A 23,476-nucleotide genomic window follows, 5' to 3' on the forward strand; every position below is an offset into this window, starting at 1 on the left:
GTGTTCTCCGTATCGATTTCGAAGAACGTAACACAACCATATCTTAATTAGTTACGTAGGGACTCTACAGACTGTAAAATAGAGCCTAAGGAAAATTCTTGGCAAGAGTGAGACTGTTCTGCTGCAACAGTTAACGACAGGCCAAACACTTCGCGTGTCACAATGAAACATCATAGCAGGTTGGGGACAGCCCACATCCCCAATATCTTCTACATCTGTCTCGCAAAATGAATTATGGTATTCGTGGACATCACGACTCCAATGAAGATGTTCTGGCGGAGGTGTGCACCTGATTTCGGAAGCAGAAATGAGTTATTCTATGATATGTCTATCTTTGGTAACAGTATGTCCGATTATCAGGCGACTATATTGTTAAAAGGAAATTATAAGGAACCTTTCTGTGTTTCACTTACTAAAATATCCACATCCAGTTATTCGTGCTCTTAATGGAGACATTATCATCGAACCCTATAGTAATGGCATGATGCATAACGTCACGTCATCGGAAGATGAGGGTAGATTATCGATTACCTGATTAAGAAATGGAATATAATAACAGCAGGTGAAAGCAATCCGTGCCATTAACGATGTGTTCTGCAAAAATAGAATTTCCTGTAATGCCATGAACCCAGAGACAACTATGTATATTACTTTTCGCATTGGTCTTACAGCATGTGGTTTTGTCAAGTTACAAATATGGACGCAAAGTGGACTGACTTTACAGACATCTTTAAAACTGTTTTGTTGAGAAATACCATGTTCTCCTCATGGGGATCACGTCTCTTTGCTGAGTGCGTATCTGACGAGCAAGGAACCTCAAGCTATTGCAGTTCCTGTTTCCGTTCTTGCGCTGCAATCTCTCGTCTCGGGCTATCCTTCCTCCTCTTACTCCCTTTCTGATGGTGACAGATTTTGATGTCAACCTAGCTATTCCCTAGGTTCTGCTTTCCTGCCTCAGAATATTTATTCAGTTACTTACATCATTTATTGCCTGAAGTAATTTTTGGTCCCTTTGTGAGTGCCACATTCTTTTTTAAAAATTTTTCTGTAGTGTGGGCTGAATGGGGAAGAACATCTTAAATAACACCTAATGTCTGCTGTGTTAAAGATCATGGGCACGCAATACTTGCATGGACCCTTATGTGCGTTTCAAAGCCAATGTGTCCGTAGCTCGTGGTCTAGTGGCTAGCGTTGCTGCCTCTGGTTCTCGGGGTCCCAGTGTGAGCGCCGGGGGCGCTATTCTGTCATTCTGTGCAACGGATTAATCTGAAATGTACCCTTTACCCTGTGACTCCTGCGAGACGCAATTTCCACCCCCACACTACTACAGAAGTCAGACAGACGCTCCTAACGTTCTAAAGAGAAATGCCTGAAAAACTTTCAGCAGTAAATATCTTCTGGAGTCGTCCGCTGTAAGGAAATGACACAAAAATTCACAAAATTTCTTGCGTAACTAGTGGGATACTTGGGTACTGGAGTAGTGCTAGTTAGTGTAAGGAAAACATGAAACTAACGAAAATTATTATTTATTTTGCTAAAGTCCTGAGAAATCACAATGGCACCTTTAGTTATGAACTGAATAAGTTATTTCCGGGTTCTTTTCAGGATGTGAAGTTACCTCTCAAGGATAGGATTCGCTAATGAAATTTCTATACAAAGTTTAGGATTGTTATTGACTCGGTAGAATGGCTGAGAGCCACGCCTACTCAACTTGAATAATTATGTTTTAGAATGCTAGGTACGGTCGAGGCTGTCGCGTGTGAAATACAGTGAAGTGTACTGTTGTGGAGGAAATATGGGGCTCACAAGAGCTGTAGCGCACAATACCGTAAGCTGCGATGACTGCTGTCTGTGCTGCTCGCTGCTGACAAATAAGATAACTCTCGTTCTATCTGGATTGACCTTCGCCAATCAAACTCTCTCTATTCGCCCCTAGTCTAACTATTGGCGTGGGACACCGGTCAGATAACCAGTCCACCGCGATGCCACTCAAAAATTCGCTCGCAGGCGTTTAACTATAACTCTGTCCATTCACACCGCACAATAAGTGTGGCAGCCAACACAGTGAACAACGCTTAATCGCAAGGACTCAATATAGAGTTGCACTCCGATTCGCTCTCGACAGAGGTGCTCTCCCAGTGAAGTACTGAGGAGAGACTTGTTCCTCACTCTTTGAGTACACGTACGATCGTGTACGCTCTCGTTACGTGTTCTCGTTCCAAGAGCGACAACGGAACGGCCTCCCTCCACGCTATTACTCCTTCAGCACAAGGCGTCAGAAATATCGTCTGCCAATCTGCATTGCTTTTCTAAAATGGGAGAATGACGTTTCGTTTAAGGTGACCAATCCGGAAATCTGTAGCATCGGCGTTTGGCGTTTGCTGTCTCCCCGTGAAAATCTCTGAAACTGCGTGCTCTGTTTGTAAAGAATTCATAGGCTGGGCACTGCCACACAATGTAGTGGAACTTGCTTTTAAGCCGATCACGGGGTCGTCCTTTCACTCAGGCAAACGCTGTCTGCTCTATGGGCGGTCGCGCGCAGAGATAGATAGGCTGGGACTGGCCTCCTGGCGTGCGGTTGCTCTCCCGAACTAAAAGCCCCTGCGACCGTCGTGTCATGAATGTGTGTGTGTACGCCAGCCTCGAGTATTTCAATCTCGGAGCGCATTTGCGGTTTACTAGTTATTTGCATATCGTTTACATGAATTCATACAACATTGACTTTATCTTATCGAGTTTGGGTTCGAATGAAGCGTCCTGATGTGCGGAGTATGATTGTGAGGGCAGAATATGTAAGCAATGAAGGTCAGGAGACCACGGCGTCTTACACCGGAGTCGATTCCCCGCCGGGTTGGGGATTTTCTCTGCCCGGGGACTGGGAATTTGTGTTGACCTCATCATTCCACCATCATTTATGAAAGTGCCTAGACTGGACTGTGCACAGATTGTGAATGTGTATGGGCGCTGATGACCGTTCAGTCGAGCGCCCCACACAGCAAACATCATCAAAGCCAATGTGGCAGCTAATCTGATATTGTGGGATCTTTATGTACCCCTTCGTTTTATGCACCTGACAACACAGGGATCTTGGACCAACTATGATATTAGGTGCTTCGAAGGACCAACTGGCAATTATATGCCTCTGCCCCAACTCTGTCAGGCTACATTGACGAGATTGCGCAAGAAGTCTCCAATGTGAAGAGTGACTCCACTGACTCTGCTGGGCGACTGATGACCTCAGCAGTTAAGTCGCATAGTGCTCAGAGCCATTTGACTCTACTATTCCCTTCTACAGGCATCGCCAGCCATTGCCATGGTGGACCAAAGACATTACAATAGCTGTTCATGATAGCTGAAGCAATAGCTGTTCATGATCGTTTCAAGCAACTTCCTTTGCAAACCAGTCATATCTTTTTAAGCGACTTTGTGCTAAGCCTCACTCTTTAATAAAACGTTGTAAGAAGGAATGCTGGGAGCGCTACGTCTCCTCTCTGGGAATGTGTACCTCTTCACCCCAGGTATGGGCCAAAGTCCATGGTCTCCTGGGCTACCTAAGGTCCACAACTGTACTATGTATTTTCCTTAAGAATAGTCTCTGCACTAACGTGTCAACTAGTGTTGAATACCTTGCGACCCACTTTGTAATCGCGTCCTCTTCTTAGAAGGCTGCATACTGGACCTGTAAGCAATGATTTGAAGACATCCCTCTCTTCTATCCCTCTCGGCATGTCAAATTATCTAATAACCATTCAGTGACTGAGACTTGCTTTGTCTCACGAAACAGCCCTGGAACCTCATTCCATTCACAGTTAGACGATACAGCATCTGACTGTGTTACTAAACGGCTCTATCTTCTCAATGTCTTCAACCATATTTGGGTCGACAGTGTCTTCTCTTCTCAATGGCGATATAGTCTCATCTTTCCAATCTTTAAACTGGGCAAAAAGCCAAGCTCTTCGACAGTTACTGGCCGATTCGCCTCATCAACAAGCTCTGCAAACTGCTCAAAAGCATGGTTGCCCAACGATTATGCTGGGTTCTTGAATCTCTGTGCTTTTTGGTTCACTATCAGTATAGGTTCTGGGAGGGATTATCCACAACAGACTATCTGATTAGGTGGAAACATCAGTCCAACACCCTTTTTCTAAACAGCACCACCTTGTTGCAGGCTATTTTGACGTACGTAAGCCATATGACACCAACTGACACTATCACATTTTACTTACCCTCTGTGACTGGGGCTTTCGAGGCTCCCTACAAATTATTATTCGTCACTTTTTATGTCACTAGTTGTTCCGGGTTAGAGTTGATACTTCTCTGAGCTTCAATATCATCAATGGGATGGTGACCTCTGTCAGGTTACTGGTCAACCCTGCGCTGTATATCGACGACTTTAGCATTTGATACAATTCCCAGTCTGTAGTCTTGACTGAAAGGCAGCTCTCCTACAAAACCGTGGGTCGTACTCTTTTGCCCCTTAGTTGCGGAGTATCATTTTTTGGGCCTTCTCTCTGATAAGAAACTGACTTGGTTGCCCCATATTCATCAACTAAAGACTAACTGCACACAAAAGCCTAATACTCTGCTTCTGTACCTACACCTGTTGGAATGCAGATCAAGCTACTCTCCCTCATATCTACCAGGCTCTGGTCTAGTCCCACTTGGACTATGGTTGCCAGTTTTATGGCTCGGCATCACCTTCGGCTTTCAAATCGAGAACCAATAATCAACATGGCACCTTCCGGACTAACGTTGTAGGCAGTCTCCTCGCCAAAGCAAGGATCGTCTTTCGTCAGTTCTGATGGCAACAATTGTTGCTCATCTATGCGGTCGCCATTCGACAATTTTTTCATGATCCATTAGATACTATACTTTTTGCATACAAGAGGCACTGACCCCCTGGTACTCACTGTGCCAGGACCTCCGCCTGCACCCCTTCGACTTCATTCCCCGCGTTTTCTTGCCCACTTTGGTTGGTGCCCGCCACGAGTTAGAACCAATCTATTTCAAGGAAAGTCTCAATTGCCCCCATGACCTTCTGGTTTCTGTTCCTTTGAGTTCTTCAGGAGTATCGAGGTGCTACCGTTATTTATGCTAAGGCACTAAAACATGAATAGGACGGATTATGATTTTACATTTCTTGTCGGACAGGAACCCCGTTCGTTAACAGGAACATGTCGTGTTTTTGTGACTAAGCTCATGTCCGTTAACAGAGTCCTCCGTTTTATTAAATGGGTCTCCCTTGAGCCCCTTTTAATAACGTAACAACTCAATGAGTAGTCTCATGGCCGCTGAACACTGTTACTCTTGTCAGCCTGTGATGTCTGGTATTGATGATCTTCTCTCTGAACTTAATCATACTGCCTGCTCGGGTGTCTTTTTCTGGAATCCAAGTCACGTAAGTGTGCCAGGGAATGAACATGTTGATCGTTTGGCAATTATTTATTACACGCCCTCTATTCGCTTGACTGTCCCAGGAGCGGTCAATTGAACAGGTGCTCTGTCTTCTTCGTGATAGTGGTTTTTAGTTTCAGATATAACGATTTAAACCCTCGGGACGGGGGTGGGGTGGATGGGCTTGGAGGCGTCTCCTGCCACGTGCTGTGCCAAGGGTGGGCCTCGGCCCTGTCTCTTTTGCCTGGTGTCACATTCATCCCTCCTTCTCTCTATTTTAATTGCTTTTATGCAATTTGCCTATTTCTCTGCCGCATCTTATTTCCGTTGAACGAGTAGCACTTCGTTGATTACCGGGTGCTAGTATCCTCTTCAACGCTGTGTCTATGATGGATCAAGGGTGGGAGGATGTGGGAAGTCCTAAACCCTTCGTATGCAGAGCTTCGGGACGCCCAAGTGCGGTCTTAACTATTTCTTCTACCTTGTTTTACTACAGGTGGTCCAGCTTACGTCCATTACATTTTTTGTCCTTTGCCTTTTACTTTTCTGTATCTCTTGACTAGAAGGCATTATTTACTCTGTAGCTATCTTCACCCTTAATCGGGTTTGTAGGGATCAGATGTGGGTGGGGTTTTTAGTCTCTTACACTCAACCAAACAACCAACCAACCAAACACCCAACCAAACACCACGTTCCCTTGAAAGACTTCATTGGATTCCACACGCTAAAGAAACTTCTCACTATACTAGATATGTTGCAATCTGTAATTTGATTTAATTGGATTAACCTCAGTTCATTCATTTGCAGTTGAAGACATTTTAAGAATCTGGACGAGTGTTGCCTGTTATAGATATCGATACTGGCAAGATATCGGTGCTGGCAATTCAAAGACGGGTGCTGGCAATTCAAAGAGGGAATCAAAACCTCTACAGTACTTCCGAGGCTAGCCAGACATACAAAAAGAAGTAATCAGGGGACTTCTGTTTGTATACAAAGAGAGAAAATATTTAATAAAATATTTTTATTTACTTAAGACATGTGTGCATTAATATTTTTCTAGTATGCATTTGAAGAATGATGAGTGCAATGGAAGTTTTAATGGAAAAATATAATTTTTGTGCGATATAATCACAGTGTAACAGTTTTCTGGTTTCTCCCTTTACTTGTAGTGTGAAAATTTGCTTCTTGCCGAATTTCATGATTCTTGGTCAACGGTAAGTTTTGATGAGTGACTTTGCAAATATCAGGATATGTAACATAAATGACCGTATCTTTTGATTGCACTTACTTAGAGCTTCAGATTCTTTACACAACCAAGCGGCCATAGGCCATAGTACGTGACATAAGTTTCAACTTGAAACGTCTCCCTGTTCCTGAGAAAATGGTTCCTAACAGTCGGACAGACAGGCAGACACACAATAAAACGATCCGTTTTTACCGAGTAAGATATGGAAACCTAAAAATGATACTAATAGTATAACCACAAAAAGACTCCACTTTTCCTAGTTCTTGTGATACCCTTCAAAGAGTCTTAAGTGTTTTTTGTGACAGTAGGTCACTCCGTCACGTTGGACGTATCTACTGCTACAGGGCCGGTCAGTGTGCATTTCAAAATCACACGACATGACTCAATAAAGTTGTGTACCAGTTTCGTACTGGCGACAGAGTGGGTGGTTCTTCGCGTATTCTGATCTAAGTTTCTCCAACCTCGTTCTGGAAATCATTTCCATATTTTCCTTTTTTCCATTTGTGATGCCATCATATGCAACACCAGTTACCTGAAACATAAAAAAAAGTTCTAGTTAGTGCATTACATGGACCACAACTTATTCTCCTACAGTCATTAAAGAGTATTATTTTGTTCAGTATGTTCTTTATATTGGACTCAGTGTATCCGCTATTTTTATTAGTATTTTGAATAAATATCAACTCTATTTGCATCAATCAAATTTTATGTGACGACCAGTTTCAACCTCAAGGCCGTACTCGAATGCTATTGTGAATCTCTCGGCGCTCGGGCGTTGAAAATGTAACATAATAATACAAATATAACAAACAAGTGACATAACGGATAGAAAATAGGTAAAAATAACAATGAAGTCATAGACTTCGTTGATGAGGTTTTGTATATAGAACAGGCGAAGCCAGCGGAAGATAGACGGAAAATAAATGAACATAATAGGGAAAATGAAGTGAAGTGCTTTTAGTAACATTAATAATTTTGAAAACATAGCTTTCGATTTGTCTGAAACGAAAATTTTTAATTAATATGCATTGCCTTGTTCAGACTTATGACTGCGCGACGTGACTCTTCTTGCGAAAACCATTCGAACACTGAAGGATGCTTAGAGGGCAATGAGGATAGACACATTGAAACTTGTCTACATCTACATCTACATCCATACTCCGCAAGCCACCTGACGGTGTGTGGCAGTGGAGAGGCAGTGTAGCGTATCACTGAACAGAGTGGAGTGGAAATTGGAATTATGACTGTAATGAATATGGCATGAAGTGTGGGATACGTACTTAGGTGAATGAATGCCTCGTAGATGGACCGAAGAGGTCCGTTGCTGATTTCCAAGCCATAAGAAAAGACCAAGAAAACGACTTTCTGAAAAGTGGGTAGATAACATCAGAAAATGCACAGAACCTGTATGGATGCGTACCATAATACACGGAAAAGTATCTAGGCAAAGCCGTCACCCAGCGGTAGATGATCACTCACCTCTGTTTCTGACAGAATATTGGAATATATTGTTTTCAAACTGTGAGTGATTATTGACAACATGTTTCATACGGGTGTAGTGCTGTGTGAGACTTTTGTCTGTACCCTGTGGGCATTTTAACGTAGCTGTTTTAGGTGGGGGTGTTTTTAACTATCGTTGAATAAGATACCGGCAGAGGCCAGGCTTGTACTTCCTCATTTATAGCTGTTGTATTCAGCAACTGCTCTTGGTGTCAAACTTAAACATGTGACGCGAAGAGATTCCTTGAATCTTCCAGGCAGAGTAAATCTGTTTGACAGATCAGGACTCGAAACTGGGACTTTCGCATTGCACGAGAAAGTGCTCTACCTGTTGAGCTAGCCAAACACAACACACGATCTGCCCTCACAGTTGTGAGTTGTGCTTGCCCACGGAAGGCGAAGGTCCAAGGTTCGAGTCACCGTTCGGCGCACAGTTTTAATCTTCCAGGAAGTTACGGTGTTATTATTCACTGAAAATCAACAGAGATACACTTGTGTGAAAAACTGACCTTTTCCAATTTTTCGCCACACTGGAAGGCAGATCTTTTACTCTAACTCTTAGGACAGCTACGTGGCGAACTGAGATCAACATTTTAAGTACGTTGTAGCTGGCTCAGTTGCTAGGCGTAACAAGATCAGTCAGTAGAACACGAGCTGGATATTCCAACGGTCCAGCTGCCATTACACTCCTTAAGCGACATAGCTGAACAGTTTGCCGCCATTGAAAATAAACCACTAGCACTTTTTCCCCATACCAAACTGATGACATGATACTTTCCTTATCGATCTGTCTGCACTGCGTATTTGTTTCCCTGATCTCTCCGACGTGCGCTCTACAACAAAAGCCACAGAAATAACTGTATTAAGCCGACCAATTAGGAAGGTGTGATGCAGATCAGTTTCCTCTTGTATAAGGCAGAAGTTTGTCAGGGTACACCAGCTGAAGAAAGCTCCATGAATTGCCACTTAATTTGGGAATAGGTCTTGAAACATCACGTCTGAACCCCAATCTCACGTTTCGTTCTGTGCCCTACACGTCATTAATCGTACTACTGATTAGCAACTGGCAATACGTAAGATGATATACGTGAATAGTCAAAAAGCTGATGGCCCATAATTACGATCTCAAGATATACTGAAAATAGAGAGGTAAGAGCATTACACTGTAAATGAAAAAAAAAAGTTGAAGCACCGCCAACTGAAAGCATATAACTAAAGTTAGCCCCAGAAAAACAGAGTGCTTGGTTGAAAGTATAGTCTGGCATAATCATGCGATGAAATTTTACACTGGTCATGGTGCTATACACTAACACTTGTGAAATTCTCGACACTAACGTGAATATACTTGTATGATATGTGCTTTACACTAAAGATTAGGTATGCGACAACATGCAGATTACAGAACAGTGGATGACTGCCAAAGAACAGAGTAAAGTGTGAACTCATTGTGGTCACCAGGATAATGTCTAAGAAATGTGCTACCATCAATATTAAGATACAATTTCTTCTTTTGACACTATTCGGCCACACACTCGCAAGTTCAGACCTTGCACCCTACTCTCTTCTTGCACTTAAATTTGTGGAAAGTTCCTATGGGACCAAACTGCTGAGGTCATCGCTCCCTAGGCTTATACATTACTTAATCTAACTTAAACTAACGTACGCTTAGGACAAAACACACACACACACACACACACACACACACACACACACACACACACACACACACACACACGCCTTTTGGAGGTGATGAGAAGTTTTCATAACATCGTTCTCACACTGGTTTTATTGCTACGTGGAGAGCTTCCATGCAGAGGGTTTTAAGAACCTGGTGCAACGTTACGAAACGTGCTTAGAAGTGAACATAGATCACGTCAGAAAGTAGATTTATAGAAAACTAAAACCAAAGATACAAAGTTTTTCTAATAAAATTTGTTTTAGGAAGAGTTTCATCGAAACAGTAAGTTTTATGTATTTATACCTTTGCTTGTGACTCCTTCCAGCTAATTTTCATGGCTTCCACAACGTAATAAACCGAATTATACTTTACTGAAATCCCGATAGTTCCTCAGTGTTTCCTGTTGGTGCTTCCAGACCCCTCGTAACACTCTCAGTAGAGAATGTTCTAATGAATGGTCATTACGTGTTACTTGTTAATTTAAGGTATGAGATGCAGCATTGCAAATGATATAGCATTTAATGGCATCGTTGCATGTATGAAGCTGTGGAGAAAGTGTCACACTTTTGCATGAGTGTGTCACTTTCACTCTCACCACTTCATTTCAAGCATTTTCAGATCAGTGACGCCGTATCAATCATCGCATCTCCCTGATCATCTCTGTTTTGAATACTTGGTTCGCTACAAGATCAACGTAGGTATCATGGACTCTCTTCCTTTCTATTGTGCTAGTCTTTAGATTTATCTCGACTTTTTGACTTACTTTAAAGTCCATGGCGAGGAATAGTTTTCATTGTACTACATACTTAGGTTTCTTTCCGCCCCATTCGCTGTTCTTTAACGTATGTTCTACGTAATAGATTTAAAACTTAACTCCGCCAGAACAGGCCGTGAAGACCTAACGATACCGACCGGCCGCCGTGTCATCCTCAGGCCACAGGCGTTACTGGATGGGGGTATGGAGGAGCACGTGGTCAGCACACCGCTCTCCCGACCGTAAGTCAGTTTACGAGACCGGGGCTTCTACTTTTCAATCAAGTAGCTCCTCAGTTTGCCTCACAGGCGCTGGGTGCATCCCGCTTGCTAACAGGACTCGGTAGATCGGGTGGTCACCCATCCAAGTGCTAGCCCAGCCCTATACCGCTTAACTTCGGTGAGCTGACGGGAACCGGTGTTACCACTGCGGCAAGGCCGTTGGCATAATAGATTTAAGCAAGGGCTATATAGAAAAACCTTGTTTGGGGTGTTCAGGGATGTGCTTGCCTTCCATTTACAGGTACTAAGGATATGGGCTACAAATGTGAAGAATTTATTCTTGTCATGACTGCACTGACAGGAACAGTAGTACTAGTAGTAGTAGCAGTGGTATAAAGAGAAAAAATGACGAGACTTCCTCAAATGGGGGAGCGTATGTGGTGTTTTCTGCGTTGTGGCAAATGTCGAGCACTTTAGGGGACTCGGCCGTTCATTGCTGGGTATGAGTTTCCCGCTACACAGTTTCCAAACCCGGACTTGGCGACAGCCGCAAGTTCTGTGACAATATTCCCTGGGCATGCTTCAGCTAGTGCATGAGGCACTAAAGTGGAACTTTGTGTTTCGGGAGAATCTTTACTTAATCGCTCATATCGTGAGGATAGTAACTGCGTCTCAGTCAAGGGGTGCTTGTATGGTGGCTGGATGAACGACTGTTGAGAGGAACAGTCATTAGAGAGCATTATCTATGGCACCTACTGCGTCCCAACTGTATTAGGCTTGTCCACATCAGGCGGTGCTTTGTCTACATCATCATTTATTCACCAACTTCTTGTAGAACTTTTGTGACACGTACCAATTCAAGTGAAAACTGTTCGATCGTTGAAGGTGGTGTGTCGGGAATTATGAACACCCGATTAAAAAAAAAGAGAACTCTGTTGAACGTTTCCCTAAGGTAAATAAAACAGTTAATAAAAGTTGCGGGGCACAGCTCACATGACAAAATGGGATTGTTAAAAAAAATAGGTAGGAGGATTCGTGTGAAGAAGTGTCACCCTGGTATATAGGCAAATATTTGTAAGGTCTGTCAGGTAGATCAGAAAGAATAAAGTGACTATATAATGGAAACAGCTACTTTGGTCCATGAAACCAACTTCTTAAAGGGTGAAAAAGAAGATGACAATAAATTACTGCAAACTTTTTCAGCACACTCAACTTCAACGAAGATTTAGTCACGTACATAGAGTTCATGAACAGAATGAATCATTCACTGTGCCAGCGGAGTATGCGGTGTTTCGATGGTTCCTGTCAAATTACAGTTGTGTGCCTTACAGGGTTCAGAACCTGAGTGCCGGTCCAGCACCCAGTTTGAATCTCCGAGGGACTTCCATCTCGTGAACAATTCGACAGCTTGTTTTTAAAGTAGTGTTTCGAAGTAACTGCGTTCATGCAGTTTAAATGTCCTTCGAGGTTATGTTTTACGAAGGTGGAAAGTGCAAACTGAAACCTAGGTTGGATTGTGATTCGATTGTTAATTCCTCGTAGTATTTGGAAAATTATTAAGCTGACTTCGTGCCTTAAACTTCTATGTAGCACTTAAGGACGTAGTTCATCGGAAGAGAAAGTATGGCGTGTTTCAGAGATATCAGAGTACTCGTCCTTGTAGATATCGAAACAAAGGAGTTGCAACATTCTGATATAAACTTACTTGTCCACTGTTGCCACTGTCAAATTTGAAGCCATCAGTCATGCGCAGCGCGAAATTTGAAGTCTGTCCTGTGCTTCATTCATCGGGTTGAAATCAGGGCGTTATAGGCTACAGGTGTCAACCTATTCAATAAAACTTTTTTGAAGATTTTTATATACCTAGCACAGAAAAATAGAGAGACAATATATCTTTTGGTTGACTGATCTTTTTCCAGTTCTGTGTGTAACAGATATATTTTTCTTCTTTCCATGCAGTCAGTTTGAATGTTTTACACAAATTTCGCCTATTACGTAGTTTCAGCGGTTATCAGTTCTGTTATCAAATGACGGCAGCACTTACGTTAAAATATGAAACACGAAGCTAAAAGTGAACTCGTTTGGTGAATACTACTTATATTTCTTACATGAAATCTAAGTTCTCCTCAGTTCATTGCCCTAGGGTCCCCATTTCTTGATGTTTTATGACGCCGCGAAGTAAGTACGGTATTTAGAGAATATTGCTTTTGATATGAACCACAACGTGCTCAAGACCCGCCCCCTGATCACGGCATGTGGTTAAAACAAAGAGGTCACTGCGTGCCACGATAGCTGGAATAGCTGTTTCCATTAGGCTCTCGCAATATGTTATTAGAGATTGTTAAAGGCACTTTGAGCTAAGTACAACTTGTCACTAGCCTGCCTTTCTTCGTAAGGTCTCATAGGCTGCTAGTTAGGGATGATAGACTATTCCACCGTATAAAGTACAGATTGCGATGGTTAATTTTATCGATGAGAGTGCTATGGCAGGGTGACGAAGGCTGAGCATATGCCCGTCATTAGAAACATGATACCAACCAGGAAAGATGAAGTAGTTTGATGATGCCCGGTATTCATTATATAAGGTATTCTGAGGCAGTTTTTGATTGCGGCTGTTTTTGGAAGTCAGCGGTTTTTTGTATATCGTCAAGATCTTTATTACTTATTTGTAGAGAAATGATCGCTGTTTTTGCTGTTCGATGATTTCGATGCAAAATGTTAACTGATATCTGCATCATTGTGCATGGTTCACTCATATACCATTAACTGCCCTTGCTTGTTAAGATTAGATTTATCACCTACAGCGCTACTTCTGTGCTCCACAAATTTCAGATCGCTATATGCTGCTTATTTGCACTCTTTCATACTCTATTAATAACAGTTACAATTGAGATCTCTGCCTCTATCCGCATTTCGGTTTCTCGGTGGTCCGTAGGCGAACAGAACAGCGGAATCATTCTAGACTTAACTAATAAAAACTACGTTGTTGCATTTTTTCGCCGTGACTGTAAGAAATATGTACATCTTTTTAATCTCTGTTGTTAAGTTTAATATTCTGCACATATTAAATTTCTAAGAACTAAAACAAAAATCAACGAAATTATTACAACACTGTTATCGAATGAATAATTGTGAAGTAGACAAGAGGTTGGCCCAGCATTACTCTGCTATCGTAGAGAGTGCTCTTGTATAAGTAATACCACCTTTGTAACAAATTCGTCTCCAATTTAAGGTCAGTTTTGAAATACAGTTTCTTTCTTTTATCCATCAATTTAGGGAGAAGCCACAGGTAGATAACGTCAAATGGCTATGACTCAATTAGGGTTCAACAACCATAAACTTTAGTATTGCATGGTGAAATGAAATTAATACTTTCCCCGATATAAAAAGTTCATTCTGCAAAATCATTGAAATAACTTTGACAGAATTTACAACTAAATTTTGTAGCTCTAGCAGCCGAGCAGACTCCCACGTCTCGCGGAAACAGAGGTCAGGTACGTAGGTAGTGTCACGCTCTGCACTTATCTGGCAGAAAATGTAGGGAGCAGAAGGTTGCACACAGCTTACACAGACGTCAGACTGTAGTTACGAATCGATGGACATGAAAGGGAGGCAGCAGTGGATAAGGGAGTGAGACAGGGTTGTAACCTATTCCCGATGTTTTGGCTCCAAAAAGAATCGTAATTTCTTGGCATAAAATAGGTCCGTAATTCTGTAACGTATTGACGTCAGTGAGATAGGCCTGAAGTTCTGCGCAACTGCTCTGCAACAGGTCATTGTTGCAGCGACCTGTGAAAATCTCTAGAAGAGAATTTAGATCCTCCGCATGTTTAATAGTATGCTACTGGGTAATGTTTCATATCATCTCGCTTTTCCTTTGTCGTGTGACCTCAACTGTTTTTCAGCTCAACGCTCACTCACTTCTGTCTCTGCAATTTTTGCATTCGTGAGAGATAGAGAAATTTAGAATCAAATTTGTAGCATTCTCTGACAAAGCAGTCTCGGTGACAATATTTTAGGCCTAATTTTGTTACCTCCATTTCCCGTGCCATATAGATCAGCGAGTCTCTGAATTGTAGCTTTGTTGTTGACTGACTGTACATAGAACTAAAATTCTTTGCAAGTCTTCTCTTCCAGATTTATTGACCTATTCTCACATAACTGACCTTACACTTCTGTTGTCTTCCTTTATTATTTTTATTAATGTTATTAATGTTTCGCTTGGCCCATTAAAGAACGCGTACAACCACTTCTTAGATTTAGCCTTATTTTGTTTCGTCGCTTCCTACAGCTTCATCTTGTCATTATGGGTCTATCATCGATCTAGTGTCCAACATTTTCTGAATTTCATAGCTCAGTCGGTAAAAATGGACGCCTTGTAGAACCACTTTGTTGTCTGTCTGTGAGTCTGTCCGTCTGTTAAGACTTTTTTTTCCTAGGGAACCGTTAGATGTCTTAGGTTAACATTTATGGCAAACACTAAGGTTTACAGTCCATTGGCTGTGTTACAAAATTCAAGCTTCTAAGTAATGCAGTCAAAAGATACGGCTATTTATGTAATATATTTTGATACTCTCAAACTCATCTAAATTTATAGATGAACTACACTCCTGGAAATTGAAATAAGAACACCGTCAATTCATTGTCCCAGGAAGGGGAAACTTTATTGACACATTCCTGGGGTCAGATACATCACATGATCACACTGACAGAACCACAGGCACATAGACACAGGCAACAGAGCATGCACAATGTCGGCACTAGTACAGTGTATATCCACCTTTCGCAGCAATGCAGGCTGCTATTCTCCCATGGAGACGATCGTAGAGATGCTGGATGTAGTCCTGTGGAACGGCTTGCCATGCCATTTCCACCTGGCGCCTCAGTTGGACCAGCGTTCGTGCTGGACGTGCAGACCGCGTGAGACGACGCTTCATCCAGTCCCAAACATGCTCAATGGGGGACAGATCCGGAGATCTTGCTGGCCAGGGTAGTTGACTTACACCTTCTAGAGCACGTTGGGTGGCACGGGATACATGCGGACGTGCATTGTCCTGTTGGAACAGCAAGTTCCCTTGCCGGTCTAGGAATGGTAGAACGATGGGTTCGATGACGGTTTGGATGTACTGTGCACTATTCAGTGTCCCCTCGACGATCACCAGTGGTGTACGGCCAGTGTAGGAGATCGCTCCCCACACCATGATGCCGGGTGTTGGCCCTGTGTGCCTCGGTCGTATGCAGTCCTGATTGTGGCGCTTACCTGCACGGCGCCAAACACGCATACGATCATCATTGGCACCAAGGCAGAAGCGACTCTCATCGCTGAAGACGACACGTCTCCATTCGTCCCTCCATTCACGCCTGTCGCGACACCACTGGAGGCGGGCTGCACGATGTTGGGGCGTGAGCGGAAGACGGCCTAATGGTGTGCGGGACCGTAGCCCAGCTTCATGGAGACGGTTGCGAATGGGCCTCGCCGATACCCCAGGAGCAACAGTGTCCCTAATTTGCTGGGAAGTGGCGGTGCGGTCCCCTACGGCACTGCGTAGGATCCTACGGTCTTGGCGTGCATCCGTGCGTCGCTGCGGTCCGGTCCCAGGTCGACGGGCACGTGCACCTTCCGCCGACCACTGGCGACAACATCGATGTACTGTGGAGACCTCACGCCCCACGTGTTGAGCAATTCGGCGGTACGTCCACCCGGCCTCCCGCATGCCCACTATACGCCCTCGCTCCAAGTCCGTCAACTGCACATACGGTTCACGTCCACGCTGTCGCGGCATGCTACCAGTGTTAAAGACTGCGATGGAGCTCCGTACGCCACGGCAAACTGGCTGACACTGACGGCGGCGGTGCACAAATGCTGCGCAGCTAGCGCCATTCGACGGCCAACATCGCGGTTCCTGGTGTGTCCGCTGTGCCGTGCGTGTGATCATTGCTTGTACAGCCCTCTCGCAGTGTCCGGAGCAAGTATGGTGGGTCTGACACACCGGTGTCAATGTGTTCTTTTTTCCATTTCCAGGAGTGTATCTATGAACATAACACGATTAAATCTTTACGGAATTCTCAAAGCGCGAACCCTACTCGCATTTGTGCAGTTTTTTATTTTGACTTCTGTCTGTTAGTTGTTTGAACGTAAAGTTACAAGAGTCTGTACCTCGTCCATGCAGTTAACCGGTGAATCAACAGCGACTTACATAACATGTGTGTATGTCGGCTAGCAATCTTCCTTACGGTTTTCATGTCCCATTTGTGATGCTGAAGATATTCTTTGTTGAAACTTCCTGACAGATTAAAGCTGTGTGCCCGACCGAGACTCGAACTCGGGACATTTGCCTTTCGCGGGTCAGTGCTCTACCAGCTGAGCTACCGAAGCACGACTCCCGCCCGGTCCTCACAGCTTTACTTCTGCCAGTATCTCGTCTCCTACCTTCCAAACTTTACAGAAGCTCTCCTGCCCGCGAAAGGCAAAGGTCCCGAGTTCGAGTCTCGGTCGGGCACACAGTTTTAATCTGCCAGGAAGTTTCATATCAGCGCACACTCCGCTGCAGGGTGAAAATCTCGTTCTGGGATATTCTTTGTTAACTGTGAGACGTTCATTCTTCCTGCATTTCCATAAAATTCTCGATACCTTTTCCGTGCAATGAAACTGAATCGTTCCGTTGGGGAAAATAACTTTTGTACATCCAGATACCGACTTCGAACTTGGGTCCGAAAATTTTCTGTGATATATGCCGCTCCATTTTCTGGATGACATTAAAGCCGATGTTAGATGACTTGTCAACTGCTTAGTTTGCTTCTGGGAGCGCGACTGTCTGGTAATAGCGTAATTCGTCTACATCTGCACGACTACTATGCAGTTCACACTTAAGCGCCTGGCAGATGGTTCTTTGAACCACATTCAGATTATTTCTCTACAGTCCCACTTCTTAACAGCGCCCGGTAATAATGAACATTTAATCTTTCTGTACGAGCTCTGATTTCTCTTATTTTATTATGGTTATGACTTGTACCCATGTAGGTTGGCGACAATAAAGTATTATCACATTCAGAGGAGGAGGTCTGTGATTGAAATTTCGTGAAAATATTTCGCCCCAAGGAAAATCGCCTTTGCTTTAATGACTGCCATCCCAACTCGCTTATCATATCCGTGACACTCTCTCTCCTATTTCGCGATAATACAAAACAAGCTGTCCTTCGTTTAACTTTTTCGATGTTTTCCGCCAATCCTATCTGGAAAGAATCCAATTGAGTACAGCAGTACTCTAGTAGCGGACGAACAAGCGTAGTGCAGCCAGTCTCTTTTGCCTCTTCTACGTGTTCTGCCACTAAACCGTAGTCTTTGGTTTGCCTTCCCCACAACATTATGTATGTGATCTTTCAGCTTAATTTATTCGCAATTATAATTCCTATGTATTTAGTCGAAGTGACAGCCTTTAAATTTGTGTGATTTATCGTGTAGTCGAAATTTAACGGATTTCTTTGTGCACTGATGTGGATGACTTTAACACTTTTCTTTATTCAGAGACGACTGCTACTTTTCGAACAATTCAGGTATCGTTTCTAACCATTTTGCAATTTATTTTGATTTTCTGATGACTTTACTAGACGGTAAATGACAGCATCAGCCGCAATCGTTCTAAGAGGGCTGCTCAGATTATCTTCTAAATTGTTTATGTAGATTAGGAACAGCATAGGGCCTGCAACACTTGGGAGGGTGGACGGGGACGGCGGATATCGCTTCTGTCGATGATTTTCCATCGATTACTACGAACGTTGACCACTCTTAGAGGAAATCACAGAAGCGATATTCCAGAGGTACGCAAAATGAAATGAAATGATCGTATGGCATTGCCGGCCGGAAGGCCCCATCCGTGGAAGTTCGGCTGCCGAGTGCGAGTCTTATAATGGTCGACGCCACATTGAGCGACTAGCGTGGCGGTGATGAAATGACGATGAGGACAACACAACACCCACTCTACGAGCAGAGAAAATCTCCAACCCGGTCAGGGACGCATGGGAGGCAAGCACGTAACCACTCAACTAAGCAGGCAGACAAAGGTACGCACTATTATTAGAAGTATCTTGTGAGGAACAGTGACAGAAACGTTATAGAAATCTATAAATATGAAATCGATTTGAGAGCCACTGTCGACGGCATTCATTACTTCGTCCGAATATAGAGCTCTGCTTCACAAGAACGATATTTTCTGAATCCGTACTGACTGTCTGCCAATTGACTTATCTTGGAGCTAATTCATAATGTTTGAACACAGTATGTGTTCCAAAATCTTACTACAAGTCGGCGTTAGTGATACGGGTATGTAATTCAAAGGATTACCAATATTTCCTTTCCCGAGTGTCGGTGTGACCAGTACAGCTTTCCAATCTCGGTATGCCTCGGGTTTTCGACCCCTGCCCGCCCTGTCTCCACCAACTCAGAACTGAAGACTCTACTCACTTAAAAAAAAAAAAAAGAAAGTTGCGTATGGAACTGTAGTTCATACGTCCTAGCTTCAAATAAAAATAATCGGTAAAGCACTTGTCCGCGAAAGGCAAAGGTCCCGACTTCGAGTCTCGGTCCGGCACACAGTTTTAATCTGCCTGGAAGTTTCATGTCAGCACACACTCGTCTGCAGAGTGAAAATCTCATTATGGATAAGTTAGGTATAGATTATTTGGGTCCGTTATGGGGTACTAGAAATGGTAGCAAATAACGAGTTTGAGGTCGTCAATGAATTTAGTCGTTTTTATGGCTGATCCCCATTAACATTAAGAATGCGGGCTTCACGATTCACCTTTTGGGAAGCACATTTGCACGTTTTAGTCCACTAACAGTTTTAGTTATAACGCACCTGCTTTTGTTTCCAGGGAATTCAGGCATTGTTGCTTTCAGAATGCTGGTACACTTGCCACCGTGGTTCCCTAATATCCCATACCCTTCCTTTTCTGAGCCAGTCAGTCGCAACATATAGGGCAACCCTTATAATTTACCACAGTAAAGATCAAAATAAGTTGGATGAGTCACTTAACTGGGTACATTTTGCGTTGAATATGGCAGAGCACGAATCACATAAAGCCACTACAGGAAGTTTGTTTGTAGCCTATCCCATTAATTCTCCTATTATCAAAAAGTAATCGAATGTGTGTGAAATCTTATGGGACTTAACTGCTAAGGTCATCAGTCCCTAAGATTACACACCTAAATTATCCTATGGACAAACACACACATACACACACACACACACACACACACACACACACACACACACATGCCCGAGGGAGGACTCGAACCTCCGCCGAGACCAGCCGTCCTATTATCAGACTGCGGGGAATAAATGATCTTCTGAGAATGTGGACGCTGCCACCATCACAAATAATTGTAAGAGAGGCGTAACAACATTAAACTGGCTCACTGCCGGCAAGCAGAACGGTACAACCGTGGGAGGCGTCCTACCTCTTTCAATATTGGCGACTTGAGCCTCGTTAAAAGCTTCAAAAGGCCTAGTAGGGTTGCAGAGAGGGTTATGGGGAAGATGCTCCCGAGATTTGTTGGGACATTCCGAATTGCTGAGATGTCTCGTCAAGTCTCATTTGTGGTTGAGAATGTGGCTACGAGGCAGCGAACTCGGATTCATGTAAACCAGATCAAGGCTCATGGCCACAGGGCGAGGTTGTGGCAGCTTCGAGCTGAGTTCAGCCCCCCCATCCTTCCACACTGACTTTTTTAAGTGGAGGTGGATAAGTCAGTTTGGTGCTGGCTCTGTGTTATCGGCATCAGTAAACGTTTTTGCAATTGCGGGCAGGGGGTGTAAGGGAGCCGTGCTAAAGCTGATGTCCGGGTCTTCTAGGAGCAAGGGGCAAACCTCATTCTCATTCTCACTCAGCTATGCGCAGCCTGTGTATTCTCGCGCCCAGCATCGCTTGTGATTTACGTGAAACAATGGTGCCTTGGCAGAGCTGAGTCATTTGCTGGACGTCGAACGTACTTGGTTACTTTGGGACGAGGTGTGACATGGAGCACTCTGAAGTATGGTGGCCGCAGATTGCGGGGTCGCTTGAGGAAGCTGTCGGTCCAAACTGCTGGACGCATCATTTGGCAGCGTGCTGCTGGCAGAAGGTGAGCATCACGTGTCTTTAGTGCGTGAGTTGTTCCCTTGAAAACAAGCTGCTTATCCGGGCAACTGTCTCCGCGTGTTATTGTCCTAATGATTCACTTTCAATACCATTTGTATAGTTTATTGTGATTTTAATTACTAGTTTCTGATGGCCACTTGCTCTCTGCCAAACTTCTGAGTTGTTGAACGTTAATCTTAGCACAGACTGTAAGTTGTGGAACTCACATTTCTTGTTTGCCTCATTGTGAACTGTTGTGTACTGTCACAAGTACATGAGCTGTTGATTCTAAATCATTTGTCTGCTGTGGTGCAGAAACTGCTATTGAGCTCTCTGTAAAGTTTAGCTTAGTTAAATTCACGAAGTTGAAGTTTTCCAAAGGGCTAGCATTATTTAAATGTTCTTAAAAGAGTTCGTTATGTACTGTTAAGATCACAAGTCATAAATTTTACTTGTTGCTTAGTATTTTTAAGGTTCCTTGTTTTAAAGATTCTTTAATTATCCAGAGACAAATTTAAAGGTTTCATTATTTAAGTTCTCGATGCTCAGTTATTTAAAGAAATCCTTGGAATTTCATTATGTAAGCTATTTATGGCCGATTCGGGCTAGCATTAAAATTTTATGTTTTGCATCTTTTACAATGATCCTCCTCTCTGATTTAGTTGTGCCTTAACTGTCCAAGGGGACCAATTTGAGAATCCGTTCCCTGTGCATCGGAACTGCATCGTTGTAAAATTAAAATTCTCTCCTTTACTCTAAGAGCTGTTTGATACTAAAAATACCGTCAATGCAGGATCGTCCTTTTCTAAAACCCATTTGTTCTTCTTATAAAATTGTAACAGAGATACAACGTGGGCTATTATTTAAGATAGTACTATAGATTTTGTAACCTGTGTTAACGAGGCTAATTCCTCTGCTGTTGTTTGAGTAGCTTCCGTTGCCTGTCTTGAATGTGAAGAAAATTTTAGCTTTTATATTGAATATTATTTTACGTAATTTTCTAATTTAAAATGAAAAGAAATGGAAGATAATACGAAATAAGTAATGGTATCATACTTGCAGCGACCCTATGCACCTTTCAGTATGAAGACAAAAGAACTTGGAGAAGTTAAGAGTTGAACGGTTGTCTTCCATCTGCCGACCGTTGCTAGCAAATGAACCTGGTGCCTTTAAATGATGACACGTTGGCTGTTACAGCGAGCTGAGTATCGAGAACTGGATGTTGCCTGCCGCGTACGCAGGGCACCTGTCCAACCTGGTGTGGGTGAAGCCGCCGTGGGCAAAGCAGATGCAGGACGGAGCCTCGCAGTTCGTCATCGGGCGCGACACCGCCACGGGAGAAATCAGGTCGGTTTGCAAAGCCGCTGGCCACTGCCATGCCCCGCACTGTTGCTGATGTCGTCACTCCCCCTGAAAACTGTCTCTCCTAACCGTCTCTGTAATCTCACTGCCGTTACATGATGGAGAAATGAAACACATTTAACGTATACATTTTTCAAGGCAGAGAAATCGGGAGAAATCTGAGTAGCTCTCAGAGAGCGCGTATGGAACCACATCGTAGGGGCAGACCATCGTTTTTTTTTCAATTACAAACTGTGTGGGGAGAGATGCGCAACCTTGTTTACGCGACTCCTGTTGCATCAGAAGAGGATCTGGTTACCCGGATAGTAGCAGCAGCAGGAACAATTCAGGTACTTTTGGGGTTTTTGCCCGTGTCGGACGGAACATGATCCGACTGTGTAACCTTTGTTAACGTGTCAATGGAGGCATTTTTAAAACTCTACTGTAATTGAAATTGGGTTGTGTTAATGTTTTGTCTCTTGGTCATAAAAAATGGAAAAGTGTTTGTTGGTTTAATTAATTTGCCGCCAGAGAAATCTCCCTCTACCGGTTTAAATACACCTCGTAGGAAAAAATGACACTAGGGAAAAATATTTGTTTCTGATGCCCCTACAACCTCCCAGAGTTTGTCGGTTTAAATACTTTTCACCCTGTAGATTGCTTAGTGAGGCTACCTGTAATTAGATATTCCACTCATCTCTTACAACATGAATATTTATTTTGTTGTCTAACATACTTGACCTTCATGGATTATCTTCCGAGAGCAAATGGAAACTGTTGGTTTATGGAAGTAGTTTCCTGGACATCTCCTTGCAGTTGGCCGGCCGCGGTGGTCTAGCGGTTCTGGCGCTGCAGTCCGGAACCGCGGGACTGCTACGGTCGCAGGTTCGAATCCTGCCTCGGGCATGGGTGTGTGTGATGTCCTTAGGTTAGTTAGGTTTAAGTAGTTCTAAGTTCTAGGGGGCTTATGACCACAGATGTTGAGTCCCATAGTGCTCAGAGCCATTTGAACCATTTTTTTCTCCTTGCAGTACAATAAACTTTCGCGGTTCAGTTTTACCAGTAGCTGATGGGGTTTAAGGCATAATAATTTCTTGGTATGGTACGTAGTGAAACTTTTGGATTATTGAAAGCCCCAAGAACCTGAATCCTAGTCAAAATTTTTTAGACTTAGAAATTTTCTATGTTATGGAATTAACGCCCCCAAATAAAAAGTCTCATATTCT

The 23,476-nt window shown here is 43.4% G+C and overlaps 1 protein-coding gene across 1 annotated transcript in view; it reads left to right on the top strand.

Moving 5' to 3' along the window:
• LOC126176441 (UPF0489 protein C5orf22 homolog) overlaps positions 1-22,305 on the top strand; it is a 148,167-nt gene extending 125,862 nt beyond the window's left edge. The window contains exon 3 of the mRNA XM_049923598.1: positions 22,107-22,305. Within this exon, the coding sequence (XP_049779555.1) occupies positions 22,107-22,305 (199 nt within the window). The remainder of the gene's footprint in view (positions 1-22,106) is intronic.
• Positions 22,306-23,476: the final 1,171 nt, after the last annotated feature.

The sequence above is a fragment of the Schistocerca cancellata genome, chromosome 3 (assembly GCF_023864275.1).
Source record: "Schistocerca cancellata isolate TAMUIC-IGC-003103 chromosome 3, iqSchCanc2.1, whole genome shotgun sequence".
NCBI classification, from domain to species: Eukaryota; Metazoa; Arthropoda; class Insecta; order Orthoptera; family Acrididae; genus Schistocerca; species Schistocerca cancellata.